Source organism: Anabrus simplex, chromosome 1, assembly GCF_040414725.1.
Source record: "Anabrus simplex isolate iqAnaSimp1 chromosome 1, ASM4041472v1, whole genome shotgun sequence".
NCBI classification, from domain to species: domain Eukaryota; kingdom Metazoa; phylum Arthropoda; class Insecta; order Orthoptera; family Tettigoniidae; genus Anabrus; species Anabrus simplex.
In genome coordinates this window covers 1,200,269,847-1,200,292,095 of record NC_090265.1, presented here as the reverse complement: position 1 = coordinate 1,200,292,095, position 22,249 = coordinate 1,200,269,847, and the positions used below count along the sequence as shown (strand labels likewise).

The 22,249-nt window shown below is 39.7% G+C and overlaps 1 protein-coding gene across 1 annotated transcript in view; it reads left to right on the top strand.

Annotated features, from left to right (window-relative positions):
* The window catches only part of LOC136877482 (condensin complex subunit 2), a 204,642-nt gene that overhangs the window by 90,962 nt on the left and 91,431 nt on the right, over positions 1–22,249 (top strand). The window contains exon 7 of the mRNA XM_067151574.2: positions 9,853–9,999. Coding sequence (XP_067007675.1) covers positions 9,853–9,999 — 147 coding nt within the window. The remainder of the gene's footprint in view (positions 1–9,852; positions 10,000–22,249) is intronic.

The window sequence follows — 22,249 nt, the reverse complement described above, 5'->3', positions numbered from 1 at the left end:
TAGTATCCTATTTCAATTCTTCACTTCCTTTGTTTAAAATTTTTTTTTTTTTTTACATCCATAGTTTGATGGTCATTTGGATACTGCATTTGGCCATAACTGGGTAACGGTCACTGTCAATCTCTGCCCCAGGATAGCTATGGCTTGTTTTGTCTTGATTGTGATCTCTTCTCTTGACAAGGATATATTATTATTATTATTATTATTAGAAAAGCGCACGAATGTGCATTACAAAGATCATTGACCATTTTAGTCTTTGCTATAGTCGCATAGAGATTTGTTGTTGTTTTTACATCTTGTGATGTGATACATGTCACAGAACTGATCACACAGAGAACATTCACATTTTTCATTTGGGTCGTGATAAGACATATTTTTACATATTTTATGGTGGTACCCGTGTACTGCTAGTTTTATTATCACATGTCTTAGCTTCTGGTTGGCGTTCGTCCAATTTCGATCCAACATGGTATCTGTGCTGTAGAACTCTAGCGGAATTTCTTCTCTCTTCTTCCGCCTCTCCGCTAGGTGTGCTTCTACATTCATTGTGGATGGCAGTGGTAGTTTTATCCTCAGTTCTTCAATAAGAAAGGGTTCCCGTGCTAGTTCGTATGTTAGGCGGGAACGCGTGTATTTTGAAATGCCCATTATGGTCTTTAGGAATTTTGCCTTAACTCCTTCTATGGTGGCCAGGTCTCTCTTTGTTAGTCTTTCCCATATCAAGTGGATTCCATAGGTGAGTATTGGTAGGATCGTTGTGTCAAATAGGCGCATAGCTGTTTTTAAGGATAACTGCTGTAGATTGTTGATGTTGTACATGGCTTTCATGGCTGCAACTGCTTTGTCTTTTATGTGTAGTCTGAATGTCCCAGTAGTCTGTAAGGTTATTCCCAGGTATTTGAATGAGTTTACTATTTCCACTTTGCCGTCTTCGTATTCTATGTTGTCGTTTGCTGCGTTTCGTCCGCCTTTCCGAAAGACCATCTGTTGAGTTTTTTTCCAGTTTATTTTCAGGCTGTTATTTCCTGCCCATTCAGCCAGCGCTAAGAAAGCGTGTTGGAGCTCTTCCTTCTTTGTTGACCCTAGGACCATGTCGTCTGCATATATGTAGATCACTGCATCCTTTGCTCTTTCTCTGATTGCTTTTGTTACGTCCGTGGTGGCAATATTGAATAGTATGGGGCTGAGTGGATCACCTTGCAGCACTCCATTAGTTTGGGTGATATCTTTTGTTTTATGGGTCGCATCATCTATGGTGATCTGGTTGTATGCCAGAATATTTCTTATTAGAGCTGTAAGGGGAGTATTTCCAGCCATAGTTTGGAGTTTTGACATTAGTATATTCCTGTCTATTATGTCGAAGGCTTTTGTATAGTCTATGAAGACTGCATAAAATTTTCCTTTGTGAAGCCGTTGTGCTTCTTCTATGTCACTGAGTAGGTTTTGGATTGCATGCAGGGTTCCTCTTCCTCTTCTAAATCCAAATTGCTCTTCTGGCATTTTGGGGTCTACTTCTTCAACTATCCTGTTGGTTAGGATTCTTGTTAGCAGCTTGAAGATATTGCTTTCTAGAGCGATTCCTCTGTATGAGTTTGGGTCGCTGGTTTCACCTTTCCCTTTATAGAGGGTTATAAATGTTGATTTTCTCCATTCATCGGGAATATTTCCTAATTCTAGGCATTTATTAAACAGTTTGGACCATATTTCTGCTAGATGCTGCGCGGATTCTTTAAGGTGCTCATTATAAAACCCGTCTGGTCCAGCGGCTCTTTTGCATTTTGTAACTTTGATAGTGTCTAACACCTCTGCTTTGGTGATGGGAGGTATCGCTTCAAGCTGGTTGTTGTATTCAATTTCGTACGCCGCCTGTTTCCTTGCATTGTTGAGAATATGAGTGAAGTGCGTTTCCCAGGTTCCTATTTCTACGTTGCTACTTCTTGATGATCTTCTGGGTCTAATGGCTACATATGGGTCTTTTATTGCTTCTTCAACGGTTTTTTCACCTTCTTTCTCTATGTATTGATTGCGATTTTGTGTTAGTAGGTTCTTGTAGTATTTTCGTTTTTCGCCGTATATTTGTAGATCTTCTGGTTTTGACGTTATCTTGGCTTTATGCAACGAATTTAATGTGATTTTTCTTTCTGTGTAGCACTCCTTGTCGAACCACGGTTGAGCTTTTCTTGTGTTCATTTTGTGGGTTATACTTGCTTTTAGCATATTGTTGATTGTTGCTAGGGCTTTGTTTAAATCACTTTCTTTGATTGCCTCTTCTGCTTTAGTTACATTTCCTAATGCTCTCTCTAGTTCTGCCAAGTTTATCTTTCTGGATACGGTGATTTTTTCATTTGTTGTTATAACTTTCTTTGGAATCTTGAGTGAGAATTTGGTGTGTATGGGGATGTGTTTTCTCAGCGGGGTTACTGGTGAAGTCCACAATCCCTTTTGTTCTAGAATGTGTATATCGTCTCCTTTATGGAATACAAGGTCGATGGTGCTACTTCCATTGTGGGCAAAGTAAGTTTTATGTTTTGGGTCATTCACTAATTTGAAGTTTTCTTCATCAAGAAATGTGAGGACAGCTCTACATTTCATGTCGGGTTTGTCTAGTCTGCAGTTCATATCTCCTGCTAGTATGATATTTTCTTCTGTGTTTGGAATTTTCCTGAAGGAAAGCGTTAGGAGCTCCATTATTTCTTCTATGTCTGTGTTTGGGCTTATATAAATGCCTATTACAGTGAACTTGATTGTTTTTGCAATTATTAGATTTTCTTCTGTATGTAGGGTCTTCATGGGTCCTATCCATGGTTTGTAGTAGATAGATACACCTCCTGATGGCCTTCCTTCTGTTGGTTTCCTTGCTAGGGAGTGGATAGAGTAGAATCCTTGTATGTCTATATGTTTCATGAGGAATGTTTCTGTGAGGACTAGTATGTCTGATGTTTGTAAAGCGTTTTCTGGTGCTAGTTTTAGTAGTCCGTTTAGTCCTTCTACATTCCACAGGAGCATGCTTATGGGATTATTCGAGAGATACGCCTTCGTTCCTCCTGGAGAAACGAAATCGAAATCGGCGCACAGTTATTCTTCTTGGCCAGAAGTCAGGATTAGATGTTAATTCTAGACATTCGAATGGGATTTCAACTTTATAGGCTCTGTTTTCTCCTCTTGTTGTGATCTCTTCGCAACTGATGTTTCCTCGGATTCCTTTCTTCCTCAGCTAGTTTGTCACCATTTCTGTAGTCGTTTCTTGGTTCAATTTCCCAATAAATAGCCAGGCTTTCTTGTCTGCCGCTTGTAGATCATCTTCTACTGTTCCAGTGCCAATTAATATTTTAGGTGCTGGTCGGCGTTGTTGAAGGATATAGTAATTTTGATAATAGGCAGTGTCACCCGGAACTTTCCAGGTGTATCTATTGTGTAATGGAATGTCAAATAACGTATTTGTCACAGTCATACTGTACTGATCACAGAAGTCTAGTAACCTCCCTCTCGTTTGTTCCCGACACCTAGACTAAACTTCCCAATTGGTTGTATTCCAACAATAGTATTCAAATCTTTCATGATTATTGCAGTATCTGACTCCTTTGTCATATTCCATATTTCATCATTGTTCTTGTAAATTTCTTCTATTTCTTCATCCAAGCTGTTTGATGTTGGAAAAACCAGGCGAGTTGGCCGTGCGGTTAGGGGCACGTAGCTGTAAGCTTGCATCTGGAAGACTGGGTTTAAACCCCATTGTCGGCAGCCCTAAAGATGGTTTTCCGTGGTTTCCCATTTTCACACCAGGCAAATGCTGGCGCTGTACCTTAATTAAGGCCACGGCCGCTTCCTTCCCATTCCTAGGCCTTTCCTATCCCATCGCTGCCATAAGACCTATTTGTGTCGGTGCGACGTAAAGCAAATAGCACCGAAAAAAAAAATTGATGTTGGAAAATACACTTGAACAACAACCAGATTCCTAGAATTTGTTTTGATTGTTGTAACTAGAATCGTCTCATTAATGTGATAGATGTTCATCACATTTCCTGCCCAGTTACGTCTAATTAGCAGTCTTACTCCATTACTGCCTCCACTTGTACTGCCACTATAGATTATTCTAAAGTCATCATTTCGTGGCCATCTTATTTCACATTGACCCAGAATATCTAGTTCTCTTTCATTCATGACAATTTTAGCTTCTTCCATTTTTCCTGCTTCCAGCAGTGTTCTCACGTTTCATGTTCCAATTTTCATTCACTTGATATTGCGAGGATTTTGCTTAATGACAACCTGGTATGCCTCGTTTCTTCCCCTGCCAGATCTTGGATTCCATCCCTCGTGATCAATAAACTATACATCTTGCTGTGTCAGCATCATAGTTTTTACAATGCTTAGTAAAGCTAAAGGTTCCACCTATTCAATACGTTATCGTAATGGTCTATTTAGAACATCACATATTTATTTAACTTATCATAAAATACATCTTTGGGACCGGTTTCGGCAATCCACTATGCCATCATCAGCCATTGAGTTTTTTTATAGCAAGGAACATTCAAATTTTTTTAAAAATATGCAATAGCAAGTCCTATTCTTACATGAAAAACATTAAAAATATAGCTAAATAGCATAGGCCCATTGTACTATACAAATAACATGTCTTTTTTGAAAAATACAATATTATTTAGTGCATCTAAAATTATTTTATATATAATTGGCAAAGTCTATGATTTGGTATACCTTATGTACATTAGAATCATGTAAAATTGATAAAAGAATCTACTTTTTGCCATTTAACCAGTTTTTAAAACAACAAGTCCTATTTTACATGGAAAATATTAAAACTTGGCTAGTTAGTATTAACCCTTTTTTTATGTTATACAAGTAACATGTTTTGTTAAAAAAATATAGTATCTTTTGGTGCGTCTAGAATTGTTTTTTAGGTGCTTAAAAAAACTATGGTTTGATATAGTTGATACACAGGAAATTTGATGTTTCTATAAAAACCTCTGTCATTTTTTAACACAGTTTCTTAGTTCCTCATAATATGCGACTTGTACTGTTTTTGATAATAAATACAGGTTCTTCTTCCTTAAAACTTATTGAAACAACAGTCTGTTTGACTATGTAAGTCCTGATGTGTTTTTTTCTTGTTTGAGTATTTGAACCTTGCTTCTAGTATTTTCCAATGTAAATAACTGTGTGGCTGAGGCCGAAACTATGGTTAAGATCTTGAATATTATTTTATGTGCCAGATGGAAATGGGCCGTAAATAGTGTTAATCTCGAACCAGTACGGACCTAAAAAGGAAATAGTGAAATGAGTATGAGTTATTGAGAACGATACGCGGTACTATAGAAAAGAATTGAAGATATGAAACTCACCTCAGGTTGAATGTAACAGCGTGCAGAGAGAGTGAGGAACAACTGCTGAATGTCTAACGCCAACCAGCCGGCTCAGCTGTAAGGCGGGGCCTTAGGGGAAGGGGACGCAGGAGAGGTTGCGTTCGCGTGTGCCTGTGTGTCAGGGGGGGGCGTGGGCTTTGGTGGGGATAGTAGGCTAGCGCGCTACGTAATATTTTATATACGGATTGATTTTTAGGAATTTTTAAACTGTTAATTAATGAAATAAGCATGTCAAATAAAATTGTAGGTTTTTCCGAAATATCATTTAGATTGTAATTGGGATTGTAATATTGATCTAAAGTAATGTAACATTGCTCTGTTAGGTCTAGGAGTGGGCCTTTATTTATTGTTTCGATGATGTCCAAGTCCTTGTTGATACCGTAAAAATTGTGTTTGTATTCCTGTATGTGCTGACCTATTGCCGAAAATTTTCTATATTTTATGGCATTGACATGTTCATTGTATCTGATATTAAATGATCTCCCAGTCTGTCCAAGGTAAACACTGGTACAGTCGTTGCAATGAAACCTATATACACCTGATCTATCGAATGGGTTTTGTATATTAACCGATTTGGAGTTGTAAAAAATATCTAAATTTCTATTATTGGTTTTGAAGGCAATATTGACATTTCTTTTTTTTTAAATATTGGTTAAACGGAAAGTGTCAAGAGTTAAAAGTAGCATATGTTTTTGTTTTGGGTGTTTCTTTTTGTAATTTAGTATTGGGTTGATGTTTAAATTTATTTATTATGCGTTCTATAAAACATTTGTTGAGCTGAGCCGGCTGGTTGGCGTTAGACATTCAGCAGTTGTTCCTCACTCTCTCTGCACGCTGTTACATTCAACCTGAGGTGAGTTTCATATCTTCAATTCTTTTCTATAGTACCGCGTATCGTTCTCAATAACTCATACTCATTTCACTATTTCCTTTTTAGGTCCGTACTGGTTCGAGATTAACACTATTTACGGCCCATTTCCATCTGGCACATAAAATAATATTCAAGATCTTAACCATAGTTTCGGCCTCAGCCACACAGTTATTTACATTGGAAAATACTAGAAGCAAGGTTCAAATACTCAAACAAGAAAAAAACACATCAGGACTTACATAGTCAAACAGACTGTTGTTTCAATAAGTTTTAAGGAAGAAGAACCTGTATTTATTATCAAAAACAGTACAAGTCGCATATTATGAGGAACTAAGAAACTGTGTTAAAAAATGACAGAGGTTTTTATAGAAACATCAAATTTCCTGTGTATCAACTATATCAAACCATAGTTTTTTAAGCACCTAAAAAACAATTCTAGACGCACCAAAAGATACTACAGTAGAGTCTCGATTATCCGACCCAAACGGGACCTGGGGTATGTCGGATCAGCGAAAATGTCGGATAATACAGAATTACTTTGAAAATTAACTAAAACAAACAGGAAGCCCGTACTCTATTACTAAAACAATAACATATTTTACAGCACTCTATTTATTGAATTATCAGTTCAATTGCACAGTAAATGCAGTATTGAACGAAAACATTCCAAGTATCTTACGAAAAGAAACTTGCCAACAATCAAGGATGAAAGGAGTTTCCGCCGAGATTTCCTCTTCAGTGTTTCCAGTACACCTCGGTCCACTGGCTGGCATAATGATGTCACGTTAGGAGGGAGGAACGTGATTTTGATGTCACCACTTCTAAGTTGCTGTTCATTTGGGTGTGATGGAGCGTTGTCTAGTTGAAGAAGAGGTTTCCTAGGGAGAGTGTTTGAAGCTAGAAATTTTTCTACATCTGGAACAAACTGTGTAACAAAACAGTCTTTACAGATGTCAGCAGACATCCAGGCAGCCTTCAGATTCGTGTAATGGACTAGAAGAGCATTAACAGAAATATTTTTATAAATGCCCTAGGCTTCTTTGCTTTACCAATCATAAGCAATTTTCCTTTTAAGTACCCAGTAACATTACAACAGGCAAGAACATTAAATCTCTCCTTACTACGCTTGTAGCCAGGTGCAGACGTCTCGGCTTGGGCTGCGAGAGTTTTTGATGGCAGCATCTTGAAATTTCGCCTAGTCTCATCACAATTAAAAATCTGTTAACCGGTTAATCCTTCAGCAAGTATTATTACTTGACATTCCTTTTTAAATTTCACAACCTCGTCGGATTTAGCTGACAGTTTTTCTCCACAGATATTAAGCTGCCTAATTCCGTACCGTTTTTTCCACCGATGAAGCCACCCAGCACTGGCAGTAAATTTAGGGTCCCCTTCATTAAACCTCCTTCTGGAAATACACCGCCTTTTCTTTTTTTTTTTTTTTTTTTTTTTTTTTTACGTCGCACCGACACAGATAGGTCTTATGGCGACGATGGGATAGGAAAGGCCTGGGAGTTGGAAGGAAGCGGCCGTGGCCTTAATTAAGGTACAGCCCCAGCATTTGCCTGGTGTGAAAATGGGAAACCACGGAAAACCATCTTCAGGGCTGCCGATAGTGGGATTCCAACCTACTATCTCCCGGATGCAAGCTCACAGCCGCGCGCCTCTACGCGCACGGCCAACTCGCCCGGTACCCGCCTTTTCTTGCAGAACGGGGCCAGATATTGGCAGATCCTTTAGTCTCCACCAAAAGTTTAAAATTAAGTCTGCCAGTGTCGGATAACACGGAATGTCGGATAAGCGAAGGTCGGTTGAGCGAGACTCTACTGTATATTTTTTTAACAAAACATGTTACTTGTATAACATAAAAAAAGGGTTAATACTAACTAGCCAAGTTTTAATATTTTCCATGTAAAATAGGACTTGTTGTTTTAAAAACTGGTTAAATGGCAAAAAGTAGATTCTTTTATCAATTTTACATGATTCTAATGTACATAAGGTATACCAAATCATAGACTTTGCCAATTATATATAAAATAATTTTAGATGCACTAAATAATATTGTATTTTTCAAAAAAGACATGTTATTTGTATAGTACAATGGGCCTATGCTATTTAGCTATATTTTTAATGTTTTTCATGTAAGAATAGGACTTGCTATTGCATATTTAAAAAAAAAATTGAATGTTCCTTGCTATAAAAAAACTCAATGGCTGATGATGGCATAGTGGATTGCCGAAACCGGTCCCAAAGATGTATTTTATGATAAGTTAAATAAATATGTGATGTTCTAAATAGACCATTACGATAACGTATTGAATAGGTGGAACCTTTAGCTTTACTAAGCATTGTAAAATCTTGAGTCAATACGGACAAAAAATGAAGTTTTTAATACTAAATAGCATCATAGTTGCTTAAGTAGGGATTAAGTAGTGCAGTGGTTCCCATTGCCTTCTGCTCGTAATTGAGTTCACCCCTGCCCTGGGGAACAGACGCCCACTGCAGCCATCCCTAACCTGAAGAACAGACGCTACAAGGATTATTTTTCGGGATTTACTCCATTCGGTTCTTCTGCTCTCTCAGCCGTAGGGAGTGAGATTCCTCTTCTGCCTTTAAGAGCGTTGACCAGATTTACGTGTATGGCTCTACAAAACCTGCAGTAATAACTGTCTGTACTTTTATAAACATTTGCATTAATCGTTCCTTTAACCTGGCTAAAAAATAAGGTTTCTGAATTTCCTAAGACCTTAAACGGAGTTTACAAAGAAGGAAAGTTGAAGATCACAAAAATAAAACGATATTTGGAAGTTATGAAATCCATTGAAGGGGAAATGCACAGCTCTTTTTTGAGGAGATATTGAAGTGAACATGATTCAGTTGTGTTGTGAAATATATGTCCCACAGAAATTTCTCTTGAGAAACTCTTAGCATTGTAACAATGTTTAGATTTTTGTTCCAGTAACATAATATTTTTTCAGTTTGGGTGATTTATCATGTAATAAAATAATTGAATTAGTTTACTTCATGTTAATTTTCATTTATTTGATCAATAAGTAATAATTTTATGGAAAAAAATACATGCTTTTCCTGAGCAAGTTACCTGAAATATGTTTAAAATTCTGACAGCGATTGGAGAAAGGAACTATATTATTTAAAAAGTAATTATTTCTCTAATCTCTCATTAAATATATCTGTTCTCTTAAGTGCGTAGTAATTGTGGTAGGTGATATATCAAACGAGAAAAATATTAATTTGTTCAGTGCAATATTTTATTCACAATTTAGTTTTTTGCTTCCCCTGAAAACTTAAGAAGAAATGGCTTAGTTCCTTTCTTTACAGCCCGATTCAATTAGTTTTGAGAATTATAACGTGTAAAACTAAAGAATGTAACTGTTATAAATTAAGTTATTCAAAACTGAAGGGAAATTGCTTCAAGTATCACAAATTGATAATTTAGGAAATATTTCTTAATAGGTTGTAAAAAATAAAAAATTTATTTATACTTCTCTCTTTTACTTTTTATAATATTGTCCTGGAAATAGTTAAATTATACAAATTACATGTTTTGAAAATCAAGTTTCTTCCACTTCCTCTTGTTTGTAGATCTATCTGGAAAAGCAGTATCCATAGCCTTCCGAGGACTATTCCTAAATGAAGATGAGAGTTCTCCGGATTTTCTTCTTCCTGAAACTCAGCCTGATTCGGACCTGGAAATGGATGTGAATGATGAACCTGAGGACCACTATGAAAGTGAGACATGATATACTGTATTTTATTTCTGATCTTTGTATTAATAATAATTCTTTGTTGGACTGCTCGGCTGAATGGCCAGCATCGAGGCCTTCAGTTCAGAGGGTTCAGGGTTCAATTGTCAGCTGAGTCAGAAATTTTTACCTGCATCTGGTTAATTCCTGTGACTCGGAGAATGGGTGTTTTTGTTTGTACCTGCGTATTTCTGTTCGTGTATGCAACACACCGCACTACCAACCATGAACGCATTCTAGCTAAAAATAGCATCAAAACAAATTACTTTTCATGATTCAGTAATATAATTACTAATGGAACCTTGATATTATTTTTAAAATAGGATTAAGGCACTGTCTTTAAAATAGGACATTAAGCTTTAACATGAGAGTGTGAGTTTCCATATTGTATGCACTGCAGGATCTCTTGCTTGGACTCTCTCAGCCTGTTTTACCACCTATAACTGTGGGTGTGAATAGCCATTGGGGAGTATGAGGGAAGGGAAAGTGAGTTTGGGGGAGATAATTAGGTTTTTAATGGAGGACAGGAATGAAGTTAGGTTTTTGGGTGTGAATGGCCTTTGAAGAGTATGAAGGATAGGAAAGCGAGTTTGGGGGAGATAATAAGGTTTTTAATGGAGGACAGGAATGAAGTTGGGTCTCCCAATGTAGAGGATACAGTAGGTAGGCAAGAGGGATGGAAAGGAGAGAAGTTGCGGAAGACAGGTGAGCTAATGTTTTAAAGGGAAGGAAAATGAGGGCTAAGGGTTCTTATCAGGGAGTGAGTGCGGGAGAGGTATCAGTGAGGAATGGTAAGAGTCAGTGCGGGTAGAACAGCAGAACAGTAGAGGGAAGATGGGGAACAGGGAAGTGTAACGGAGGAGGAACGACATGAGAGGAAAGAGAAATGTACAGTTCTGGGTAGTAAGAGGGAGGTGGAAGAGGGTCTTGAGAGAAAAAGAAGGGAGGAGGAAATAGCTTCTGCAGGCATCAGAGAAGTTGAGGGAGAGCTCTAATGAAGGGGGATCGAGTGACATAGGTGTGGTTGAGGCTGTGGTCATGGGCGACTCATTTGTTAGGCATGTGGGGAGAGTGTATATAAGAAAGGGAAGTAGGGTAGAGTGTTATCCAGAAATTAGGTTAAGACAGGTGTTGAGGAAAGTAGAAGAGAAGAAGGAGGGTATGGGGAAGGAGGTAATTTTCCATGTAGGTACAAACAGCGTAAGGCAAGCAGGAATCCCGCATTTTCTTCCATAATTAATGCCCTTGCATAATTTATGCATCCCAATATTTTTGGGTCCAAAGTGGAGAAAAAGAAGTGTTCCTGTATTTGATGCACCCACTTCTTTGATCATCCATCACAGTTCCGGATGCATTTTGAAATAAAGATGTCAACTACACTAAAACCTCGATTATACGTTCCCGGGAACTACATTTTCCTGTATTATTCATTCAAATTACGTGGTCCCACGAGCATCCTAATTAAATCACGTTGTAAAAATCCTGCGTTATCCGTTCCTCGAAGAAACTGTTTCCCGGAGCAACCGTTGAGAAAGTTCAGTCCCATCAAGGCTAAATCCTCGATCACGCGTTTTTCAAGAAACTGTATCTAACGAAAGGACGGCTACGGCATACTTACGGATCTTGGTGTTGACGTCCCGTCATTGCGGTAATTTGAGGAAGTATCTTGTACTGGAAAAGCAGTCGGCGGTGAACTTGCATAAGGGTTCATCTTAGCATCGCATTCGGATAGTATTGTTTAGAGAATCCTCGGAAATCATAAAGCAGAGAGTGGAAGGGGACAGAACGCAATTCGACAGCTCTATTTGAAGAAGGAACGAGTTTTGTCGAATGTTCGTACCGTACTTGCAAAACGTCTACATTATGTCCAGGGTTAGATGTTTATTTTTTTTTACTTTTTTCGAGTGTACCGTATCACCAAACAGATTTTCGGCATTTCTCTCAGGGCACTGTATAGTCATTGGGCGTTCAGGCAGGAATCGAAACTGCTCCTTAAGTAACACAAATTTTAGTGTTTTAATATTATCGTATATGATTATGCTATAGAGACCAGAACAGATGTTGCATGTTACATACATAAAGCCATGGGATGTTCTGGGATTGCCTATTACTATTTTCGTTTTTGTGTTAAAATGTTATAAAAACTTCAGTCATTTTATTTGTGCACGTTACATTTAAAAATCTTTGTATCATTTCCCACTTGTAGTCGTACCAACTTGTACGGCGAGCGCGCTTTCCAGCTGAGCTCAAGGTCGCGAATAATCGTAATTTCGGAAGTGTAATTATTTTTTATCTTTCTAATTTGATTGTGATATGTGACGGGCAGAATTGAATATACAGTAGAACCTCGATTATACGTTCTCGGAAACGACGTTTTCCCATATTATTCGTTCAAATTACAGTAAAACTCAGTTAAGAAATTCCCGCACAAGAAGTTTTCCCACCTAAGAAGTGTGATATTCTTGGTCCCTTGATCGGTTGCATTAAGATATATGTATATTTATCCCGCTTAAAGTGTTCTGTTGTAAATATATTTCCCAGTTAAACAGTTCAAATTTTAGAGCCCCTTGAGATAGAAAACGTCCGCTTAAAGCAGCTCATGGTTAGAACCCTCCAGTCCCCGTGCAAGTTGAACCCTGTGTTAGAATATTTGCGCCTGTCATGGAGCCTCTCCGGGCATGCCAAGGCCTTATGACATCACGCTGTGACAACACCACCACCAGATGCTCATTCTCACCTTGTGGAATCGAATCGAACCCATCAGTCGCAATTTCCACTCCACCGTTTACATCAAGCGGAATAGAATTGAATGGGATTCTACGCAGGAAACACAAAGCACGCAATGGATTCTTTGATAAAACATTAATGCAGCAAGTTGCATGCCGCGACAGGGTGAAGTCATTAATCGAGGTGGCATCAACATTAATTAAAAACCGAAAAATGTACTTGTCCACAACACAGCAGCTTCATATACATTACCGTACTGTTTGTTAGGAATACATGAACGACAACCGCAGGGAATGCCACTTACAAAATTGTTCACGGTAAGTACTGTACATTCCAAGCCATGTCAATTATCATACTGACATACTGTACTGTATATGGACTCCAACATGATAATATGATTTGAAATGAGGTCAACAATAGTTGCGAAATAAAGTACCGTATAGGCCAAATCTACCACAAAATTGAATATTCTAACCTGTTTGGTTTACATTCCCTTGCTTATTTCCTTCCAGACATTCTCTCTTACGTTGTTGCAATAATGCTTATGGGTCCTGTCGTAGAGGAAATTACATTTTGGAACTAAACTGATAAGATTTTCCGTGTCCATTATTAGTTAGGTGAATAAACTATTGCGAAACAAAGAAACATCCCGACGCTATGCAGGAAACAGCCGACCAAAATAGAATGCAGCCGACTTGCCAGCTGATACATATTATGCCGCCAAACAACCGGCCGAAAGATCACGATCGTTTACGAAGTTGTACGAATGTTGATAACCAGCTGGGTGTTGGTGAGATGGGGCCTGATACACGCACTCAGAGGCATTGCGATACCACGTGTTGGCATAAAATTGAAAGTTATTTTTTTTACCTTTATACGAGCTAAACGTTGTATTATCATGTCAGTCGTAATTATAACATCACATTATTAGAACGTTGCACAAGGATGAGGAGACATGAAATAAAATTCTCGTGGGGAAAGAAACTGTTTACGTTTAGATGTGCTAGTCTTGCTACTGCGCCTTTATCACTCGCACGTAATACCCCAATACTTTCCCATGCACTCATTTCTGCAACTTTGAACCTGCTTTTCTTTTCTTCGTTGCCTTTAGCATGAAGAGGATTAAAGCAGGAAAAACTCAATATTGGCTTGTCCATGCGGTAATTGCGAAACAGCCAGAAACTACGCCCGTGGCCGTGACAACTAGTAGGAATACAAGGGCAATATAGGCCTATGAACAGGTTCTAAGAATAAGTTGCCAATGTCCCATCTGCTGCTGTTACCTTGAAGATGTCGGGGGGGGGTGAAAAACTGAGGCGGTTTATGGAAGGTTCAGTTAGTGTGCCTCAGAACACATGGAAGGCAATGCAGGAATGTGGGAGATTTATAGGGTTTTTTTTGTTTTTGTTTTTTTGCAAGTTGCTTTATGTCGCACCAACACAGTTAGGTCTTACGGCGACGATGGGACAGGAAAGGGCTAGGAATGGGAAGGAAGCGGCCGTAGCCTTAATTAAGGTACAGCCCCAGCATTTGCCTTGTGTAAAAATGGGAAACCATGGGAACCATCTTCAGGGCTGCCGACAGTGGGGTTCGAACCCACTATCTCCCGAATACTGAATACTGGCCGTACCTAAGCGACTGCAGCTATCCAGCTCGGTAGTTTATAGTTCAAGAAAGCGGTAAAAACCTAAAAACAGTCAACCCTGGACAATTTCTTTTCCAAGTAGGAGCCTAGATTTTTGTGTTTGGAAATGTCTTTAATGTCTAATGCAGTATGGAATTTACATAATTTACGGTCACCATCTACCGTTTTAATGTTCTTAGTATTTCTTTTATCTCTTGTGCAAGGTTTTATATAATACACTGACTGACAGAGCAAATGCAACACCAAGAAGGAGTGGTCAGAACTTTATGTCAATTGCAGGGTAGACTGACGTCACTGAGGTATGCTCATGATGTGAAATGCGCCGCTGTGCTGCGCACGTAGCGAACGATAAATGGGACACGGCGTTGGCGAATGGCCCACTTCGTACCGTGATTTCTCAGCCGACAGTCATTGTAGAACGTGTTGTCGTGTGCCACAGGACACGTATATAGCTAAGAATGCCAGGCCGCCGTCAACGGAGGCATTTCCAGCAGACAGACGACTTTACGAGGGGTATGGTGATCGGGCTGAGAAGGGCAGGTTGGTCGCTTCGTCAAATCGCAGCCGATACCCATAGGGATGTGTCCACGGTGCAGCGCCTGTGGCGAAGATGGTTGGCGCAGGGACATGTGGCACGTGTGAGGGGTCCAGGCGCAGCCCGAGTGACGTCAGCACGCGAGGATCGGCGCATCCGCCGCCAAGCGGTGGCAGCCCCGCACGCCACGTCAACCGCCATTCTTCAGCATGTGCAAGACACCCTGGCTGTTCCAATATCGACCAGAACAATTTCCCGTCGATTGGTTGAAGGAGGCCTGCACTCCCGGCGTCCGGCGTCCGCTCAGAAGACTACCATTGACTCCACAGCATAGACGTGCACGCCTGGCATGGTGCCGGGCTAGAGCGACTTGGATGAGGGAATGGCGGAACGTCGTGTTCTCCGATGAGTCACGCTTCTGTTCTGTCAGTGTTAGTCACCGCAGACGAGTGTGGCGTCGGCGTGGAGAAAGGTCAAATCCGGCAGTAACTGTGGAGCGCCCTACCGCTAGACAATGCGGCATCATGGTTTGGGGCGCTATTGCGTATGCTTCCACGTCACCTCTAGTGCGTATTCAAGGCACGTTAAATGCCCACCGCTACGTGCAGCATGTGCTGCGGCCGGTGGCACTCCCGTACCTTCAGGGGCTGCCCAATGCTCTGTTTCAGCAGGATAATGCCCGCCCACACACTGCTCGCATCTCCCAACAGGCTCTACGAGGTGTACAGATGCTTCCGTGGCCAGCGTACTTTCCGGATCTCTCACCAATCGAACACGTGTGGGATCTCATTGGACGCCGTTTGCAAACTCTGCCCCAGCCTCGTACGGACGACCAACTGTGGCAAATGGTTGACAGAGAATGGAGAACCATCCCTCAGGACACCATCCGCACTCTTATTGACTCTGTACCTCGACGTGTTTCTGCGTGCATCGCCGCTCACGGTGGTCCTACATCCTACTGAGTCGATGCCGTGCGCATTGTGTAACCTGCATATCGGTTTGAAATAAACATCGATTATTCGTCCGTGCCGTCTCTGTTTTTTCCCCAACTTTCATCCCTTTCGAACCACTCCTTCTTGGTGTTGCATTTGCTCTGTCAGTCAGTGTATGTTCCTTTCTCTTATCAAGAATTTTTGTAATACAGTATGTTCAATTACAGTATTAAACTTTATCTCTAAAAATACATGTCATGATATTCTAATACTGTATTTATACTGTGGCTTTCTTTTAGCAGCTCTTATATATCAGCCTATTTCGGTATTGTTCACAAACAAGGAAATCTGTTGGCTGTGTGTTTCACATGTATGTCAAAGTACAGAATAAGTTTTCGGGCATTACCCCTTTTAAGAAGTTTCCTGCTTAAAAAGTTTTTTTTTTTTTGTGGTCCCTTGAAAAACTTCTTAACAGAGTTTCACTGTACGTGGTCCCGCGAGCATCCTAATTACATCACGTTGTAAAAAATCCCGTATTATACGTTCCTCGAAGAACTGATTTCCCGGATCAGCCGTCCAGAAATTTCAGTCCCATCAACGCTAAATCCTCAATCACGCGTTTTTCAAGAAACTGTATCTCACAGAAGGACGGCTACGGCCTACTTACGGATCGTGGTGTTAGATTAGATTTTTTGAAGAGTTTTACTGATCAAAGTTGCTCAAAGGAATTTGACGAATTTCCCTGGTAAAACTGAAAGTAAAGTTTCGAGATTTTTAAGTCGTGTACTGGTAATTAATGTTTGAAGCCAGCCCCGCGGTCTATCTTGCTTGCCTCTCACCCGGACGGCTCGCGTTCGATTACTGGCTAGGTCAGACATTTTTACCTGGATATGAGGGCTGCTTCCAGGTTCAGTCATTCTACGATTCTTTAATTGAGGAGCTATTTAATGGTGATATGGCGACCCCGGTCTAGAGAGCTAGGAATAACGGCCGAGAGGATTCGTCACACTTACCATGCGTTGCCTCGTAATTTGCAGGCCTTTGGACCGAGGGCGGTCGCTTGGTAGGCGGAAGGCCCGTTGGGTCTGTAGTTTGGTTTGGTTTAGGGTCATTTGTAAGTTTATAAGTAGGCCTATACATATTTCATTTTTGTGATATTTAGCCAAATTGTTAACGGTTCATTCAATCCCGGATTTCTCGTTTTCCCGTGTTGTACGTTTTTTTTTTTTTTTTTCATGATCCCTCCAAAAATGGAGAATCGAGGTTCCACTGTACTCAAGTAGTAGCCTTCCCATTGCGAAACTGGGCATTCCAAATACTACACAGTGTGCTGTTATCAACCGGTAGGAAGTACCACTACACTAGTTCAGTGAGTGAATCAGCGCAGAAGTGACTAGTGACGCTCTATTCCAGTCTGGTACAAGCATATTTTATGAGTGTTTCCGGTATAGCACATGCGTTTTCTGTGATCTCATAATTGTTTGTTAATCCACAGTGAGCAAATATTCGAGTAATACTGCATCATATAAACTTGCGGTGATCAGTTACGCCTATACATATGGGAATAGGACAGCGGGCCACAAGTATTCAGTTTCTGAATGCAACTTGTACTATTGGCAGAAGCAGAAAAGAATTTTGCGGCAAGTTTTCGCAAGTAGAGGAGGATCTACTTAAATACAGCCAAAACTGTTTAGAACGTTTTTGTGGGGACCGAAGAAAAATAATGTCCTAGAGAGGGAAGGTGCTAAAAAACAATTATGCTGTTAAATTTAAGGTTAGGTTGGAATGTAAAAATAATTACGATGAAAACAAAGAAACAAGTGTTTACAATTATAATTAATGAAAAACATTCTTAGAGATGCAAACTATACACGTCATTTACAATTATGTTAAAAGTTATCATAGGAATGTCCAACATCTGGGCGATTTACACACCATGTGTGGATTAGCATCCGCTTTCTCAATAAACTTTAATTTTTCATCATTTGTAAACTGCCCACCTTTCTTCTTCTCCGTAACTGAATGTCCTGCATACCACTATGCATAAGTACAGCATGCCTAATTTATGTACGTTGTTACACAATATCTCTCTCTCTCTCTCTCTCTCTCAGTTTGTAGCAGGAGCTACATCTCACGTCCCTCTAATATTTTCTCCTCTATAGAACCCCCTGTTTTCTTCAAGAACCCATCATGTCTATGCCTATTGCATGATCCTGCCGTTTTTTTATTTGTGTCCTGCAGCTGTAGGCCTATATGCTATGGCCGTGAAATTAAGTTCTCTACCAAATCCTCACCCAGGCCAGTCGTCACTGGCATCTCATGTGCGCAATGTGGCCAGGAATGCTAATTTAAATTTCTTATGGTGGGAATATTACAGATGTACTAAGGAGTGACGTCAATGTTCTATCCGTGTTTCTTTAGCGTGTATTTAATAGGGCATATATTAAACACCAACACGTCAGCTGTATACGTACGTACAGCAGGCCTAATTTACATATCTTGTTACACAGTGCACTTACAAACGTAAAATTAAGCACCAACACGTCACATGAGCTACTGTTGGGTGATCCAAACAAACACACGCCCACATCAAAGACTTAAGAATGACACTCCCTGCAGCTGTAGGCCGATATGCTAGGGCCGTGAAATCAAGTTCTCTACCGAATCCTCATCCAGGTCAGTCGTCGCTGGCGCATCTTGCGCACAACGTGACAGGGAACACTAATTTAAATTTCTTATGGTGGGAATATTACAAATGCAGTAAAGAGTGACGTAAATGTGCTATCCAGGTTTCTTTAACATACATTTAATAGGACATGGACTGGGACTTTGGAATAATGACGTAATAACCAGGGAAACACGCTAGAGAGGGACGTCTTAGTCAGTTTCAACTGTATGTGATTTTGTTACGCAACAATGGATATGCCGTTTCTCACTAAATGCTGTATTTTAAAGGACGAGAAGTAGCTGCTGCACATTGAGTCAGTGTCAGATTTTAAGGTTAGCCGAGGCTGGGTGATTAATTTTATGAAGAGAAATTGACTTCCTTTTCGACAAAGAACAACATCATGCCAAAGAATGCCGATTGATTTCAACCAAAAAGGTAATTTGTTTCCATCGCTTTGTGATTGACATGCTTAAAGTGATGTAATATTTGCTCTCTCAAGTAGGAAACACAGATCAGACGCCAATCAGTTTCGATATGCCACAAAGTCGGGCAATCGATAAGAAAGGGACATTGAGTGGTATCATATGCACTACGTCCGACTCGTTGGCTGAATGGTCTGCGTACTGGCCTTCGGTTCAGAGGGTCCCGGGTTCGATTCCCAGCCGGGTCGGGGATTTTAACCTTCATTGGTTAATTCCATTGGCCCGGGGGCTGGGTGTTTGTGTTGTCCCCAACATCCCTGCAACTCACACACAACACTATCCTCCACCACAATAACCCGCAGTTACTACACATTTCAGATGCTGCCCACCCTCATCGGAGGGTCTGCCTTACAAGGGCTGCACTCGGCTAGAAATAGCCATACGAAATTATTATATTATATGCACTACAGGAAGCAAAAAACAACAATGTAATGCTTAGTGTAAGAACTGATGGCAGAAGGCTTGTACCTTACGTTGTTCTAAAGCGAAAAACAATGCCTAAGTAAAATTTCCACGAGAGATCCACTTTTATATCCAAGAAAAAGGGTGAATGGGCACGTCACTTGTACAAGATTTTATACGAAGGTTTTGAGGAAATTGACCAGGTTCCCTCCTTTGATGAACTGTGCGAAGTTTCCCCAGTGATGTAAATGCGGGCTTAGTCCCTATTTTAACATTATTTCTGCCGTTAGAAAGAATATTGGACATGGCATGAACTCTCATTCTGCAAGTTGAGCGATCATCTCCCTGCTTTGAAAATAATTTGTTTTCTCACACACTTCTGTATTTGAAAGCTTCTTTATAAATGCATACACACTGTAATTTCTCGCCTGACCGTAAAATTAAGATAAAATTCCAAAAGAATTTAATTGTATAAAGTCCACCTGTTCAATACATGTTTGCCATTTGATAAATGGTCTGTCTAAAAAGCTAAATAGGACATGTTTTGTCCTAACCTAGAGATCATCATCAGCTAAAATAACATAAAGAAGAAAGACATATACAAAAATCAGTGATACATAAAAAAACTTGAGATAAAATACAGTTAACAAATGCAATGGAAATCTGTATTTAAAATGTACATAGCTTCAGACTTGGACTAATTTAGTTGTAAGTGTGGGTCCAACCGTATTTAATACAACTATTGTTTGGCTAGAGGAAATAATTAAAAATTGTGAAGAATGTTAAATGTTGTTCTATTTGTCATGCTTCTGGAAACAGAGTGAAGTTTTGAAAAATCCGTTACATTTCTTCATGGAGAATACGGGTATATCCAGGATCTAAAAGTGAAAACAAAAGGCCGAGTATGAGAACGCAAAATGAAGTAGAAGTAAAAGATCAGTAAAACCTCGTTAATTCGAAGTAGTTGGGACGCAGAAATTTGACTTCGAATTACGTGATTTCGAATTAACCGCCAACTCTAAATTCAGAAATGCCAACCCTTGCCACATCAAAAAATATTCTAAGACCTGTACTGCATGCAATTAACCTTGATTCAAAGTTTAAACCTTTGAAATGCCATGGAAAAAAAAGAAGAAAAAAATTATTTCCAAAATGTATCCAACAAGATGCATTTATAGTATTCAATTTCACAGTACAGTACCGGTATTCACTTGAATATCTCACTGGCAAACATAACCTAACGCAACAAAAGAAAACAAAAGCATGATTCAAAGACAAGGAGAAATCTAAGCTGGCTCCCCTGAGCAAGTCCTTTATTCATTGGATTACTGAACTGAATGTTGTCCTGTATTTGCACGGAAAGTATCCGATGCCCTTAAAACATCGTGGTTTATTGAACTTTCCTATGACGAGGGGAGAAAGTCTGTGATATAGATATTGATTCCCATTATATTGGGAGAAAGTCTCTCACTTCCGTGTGCATTGCAACACAGTGCAATGACCCCCCTCCCTCGTACAATTTCCCGGCTGGTACTTCCCTCCTATAAAACCGTAAGTCCATTTGGTCTCGACATTAAAAAAAACAGTTTCATCGGCATTGTCAATATTCGGTGCGTATGAACTGATTATATGAGCCATGTTTTTTCGCCAACTTAGCAAATATGAAGCACACTGTAGATACACCGAAGTGAGTGAAAATACTTAAATCTACCCCAGCATGTTCCGGAAGATGCGTTTTATCATGGCGTGGATAAATTTCAAATTTAAATTACTCTGGAAAAAAAAAACAATTTTTTAAATATAAAGGCAGTTTGAATTAAAAGTCTGAATTTTGGTAATGGGGCCGACATTATTCTTCAAATTACGAATTATCCATATTTCGAATTAAAAAATTTAAATAACATGCAAAACCGTGCCTTATGTTTCCGGGAACGAGAGCTTCTTCGAATTAGGTGGGACTTTGAATTAACCGATTTCAAATTATCGAGGTTCTACTGTAATATGAAGAGTTGCAAAATATTACTCACTTCCTCTTTCCTCCAGCCCTGTGCTTGTATAGATCAAGTTGGGTGGTTGTTGACCTCTCACTGACTGGCGACTGTTCTGATGTTGTGTTGGGTGGGGGAAATGGCAGGTGAGGGGAAGGAGAGTGTGTGGTAGGATGGGAGGACGGACGAGTATTGTGTGTTGTGACAGACTTAATTGAGCTTTGCTTAAGATCTCTTTCGATTTTTGTGTCAACCAGGATGTTCGTTTTTTCTTGGATTTTGTTAAGATTACAAATGGGATGGGATTTTTGATCGAGTTTTATATAAATATTTTCTAAAATATTTAGTAAAGTTCCCTTTTTGGTTATATGTGGGATATCTAGATCTCTATCTATAGCGGAGAATGAGTGATTGTGATCTTTTCATGTGTTCACTCATAGCGGAAAATTTTTTGTATTTAGCTGCATTAAAATGTTCTTTATAACGGATTTGAAAGTTTCTCCCAGTCACTCCAGTGTCTGGAGAGAGAGAGAGACCAACACTGCTAATACGGCAAATGATATAACCACATTCTTTTCTCGATGTTCCACATCTTCTAGAGGGACTACATTTTCACGTGATAATCAAACATAACCTGTCAAATCCTTGGAAAATCTCGTCTCAGAGCAGCTTCAACCAGCACGTTAACGTCTGTTTGCAATGGTTATATCAAGATAATATAACAGAAAACAAAAGCATGATTCAAAGACAAGGAGAAATCTAAGCTGGCTCCCCTGAGCAAGTCCTTTATTCATTGGATTACTGAACTGAATGTTGTCCTGTATTTGCACGGAAAGTATCCGATGCCCTTAAAACAT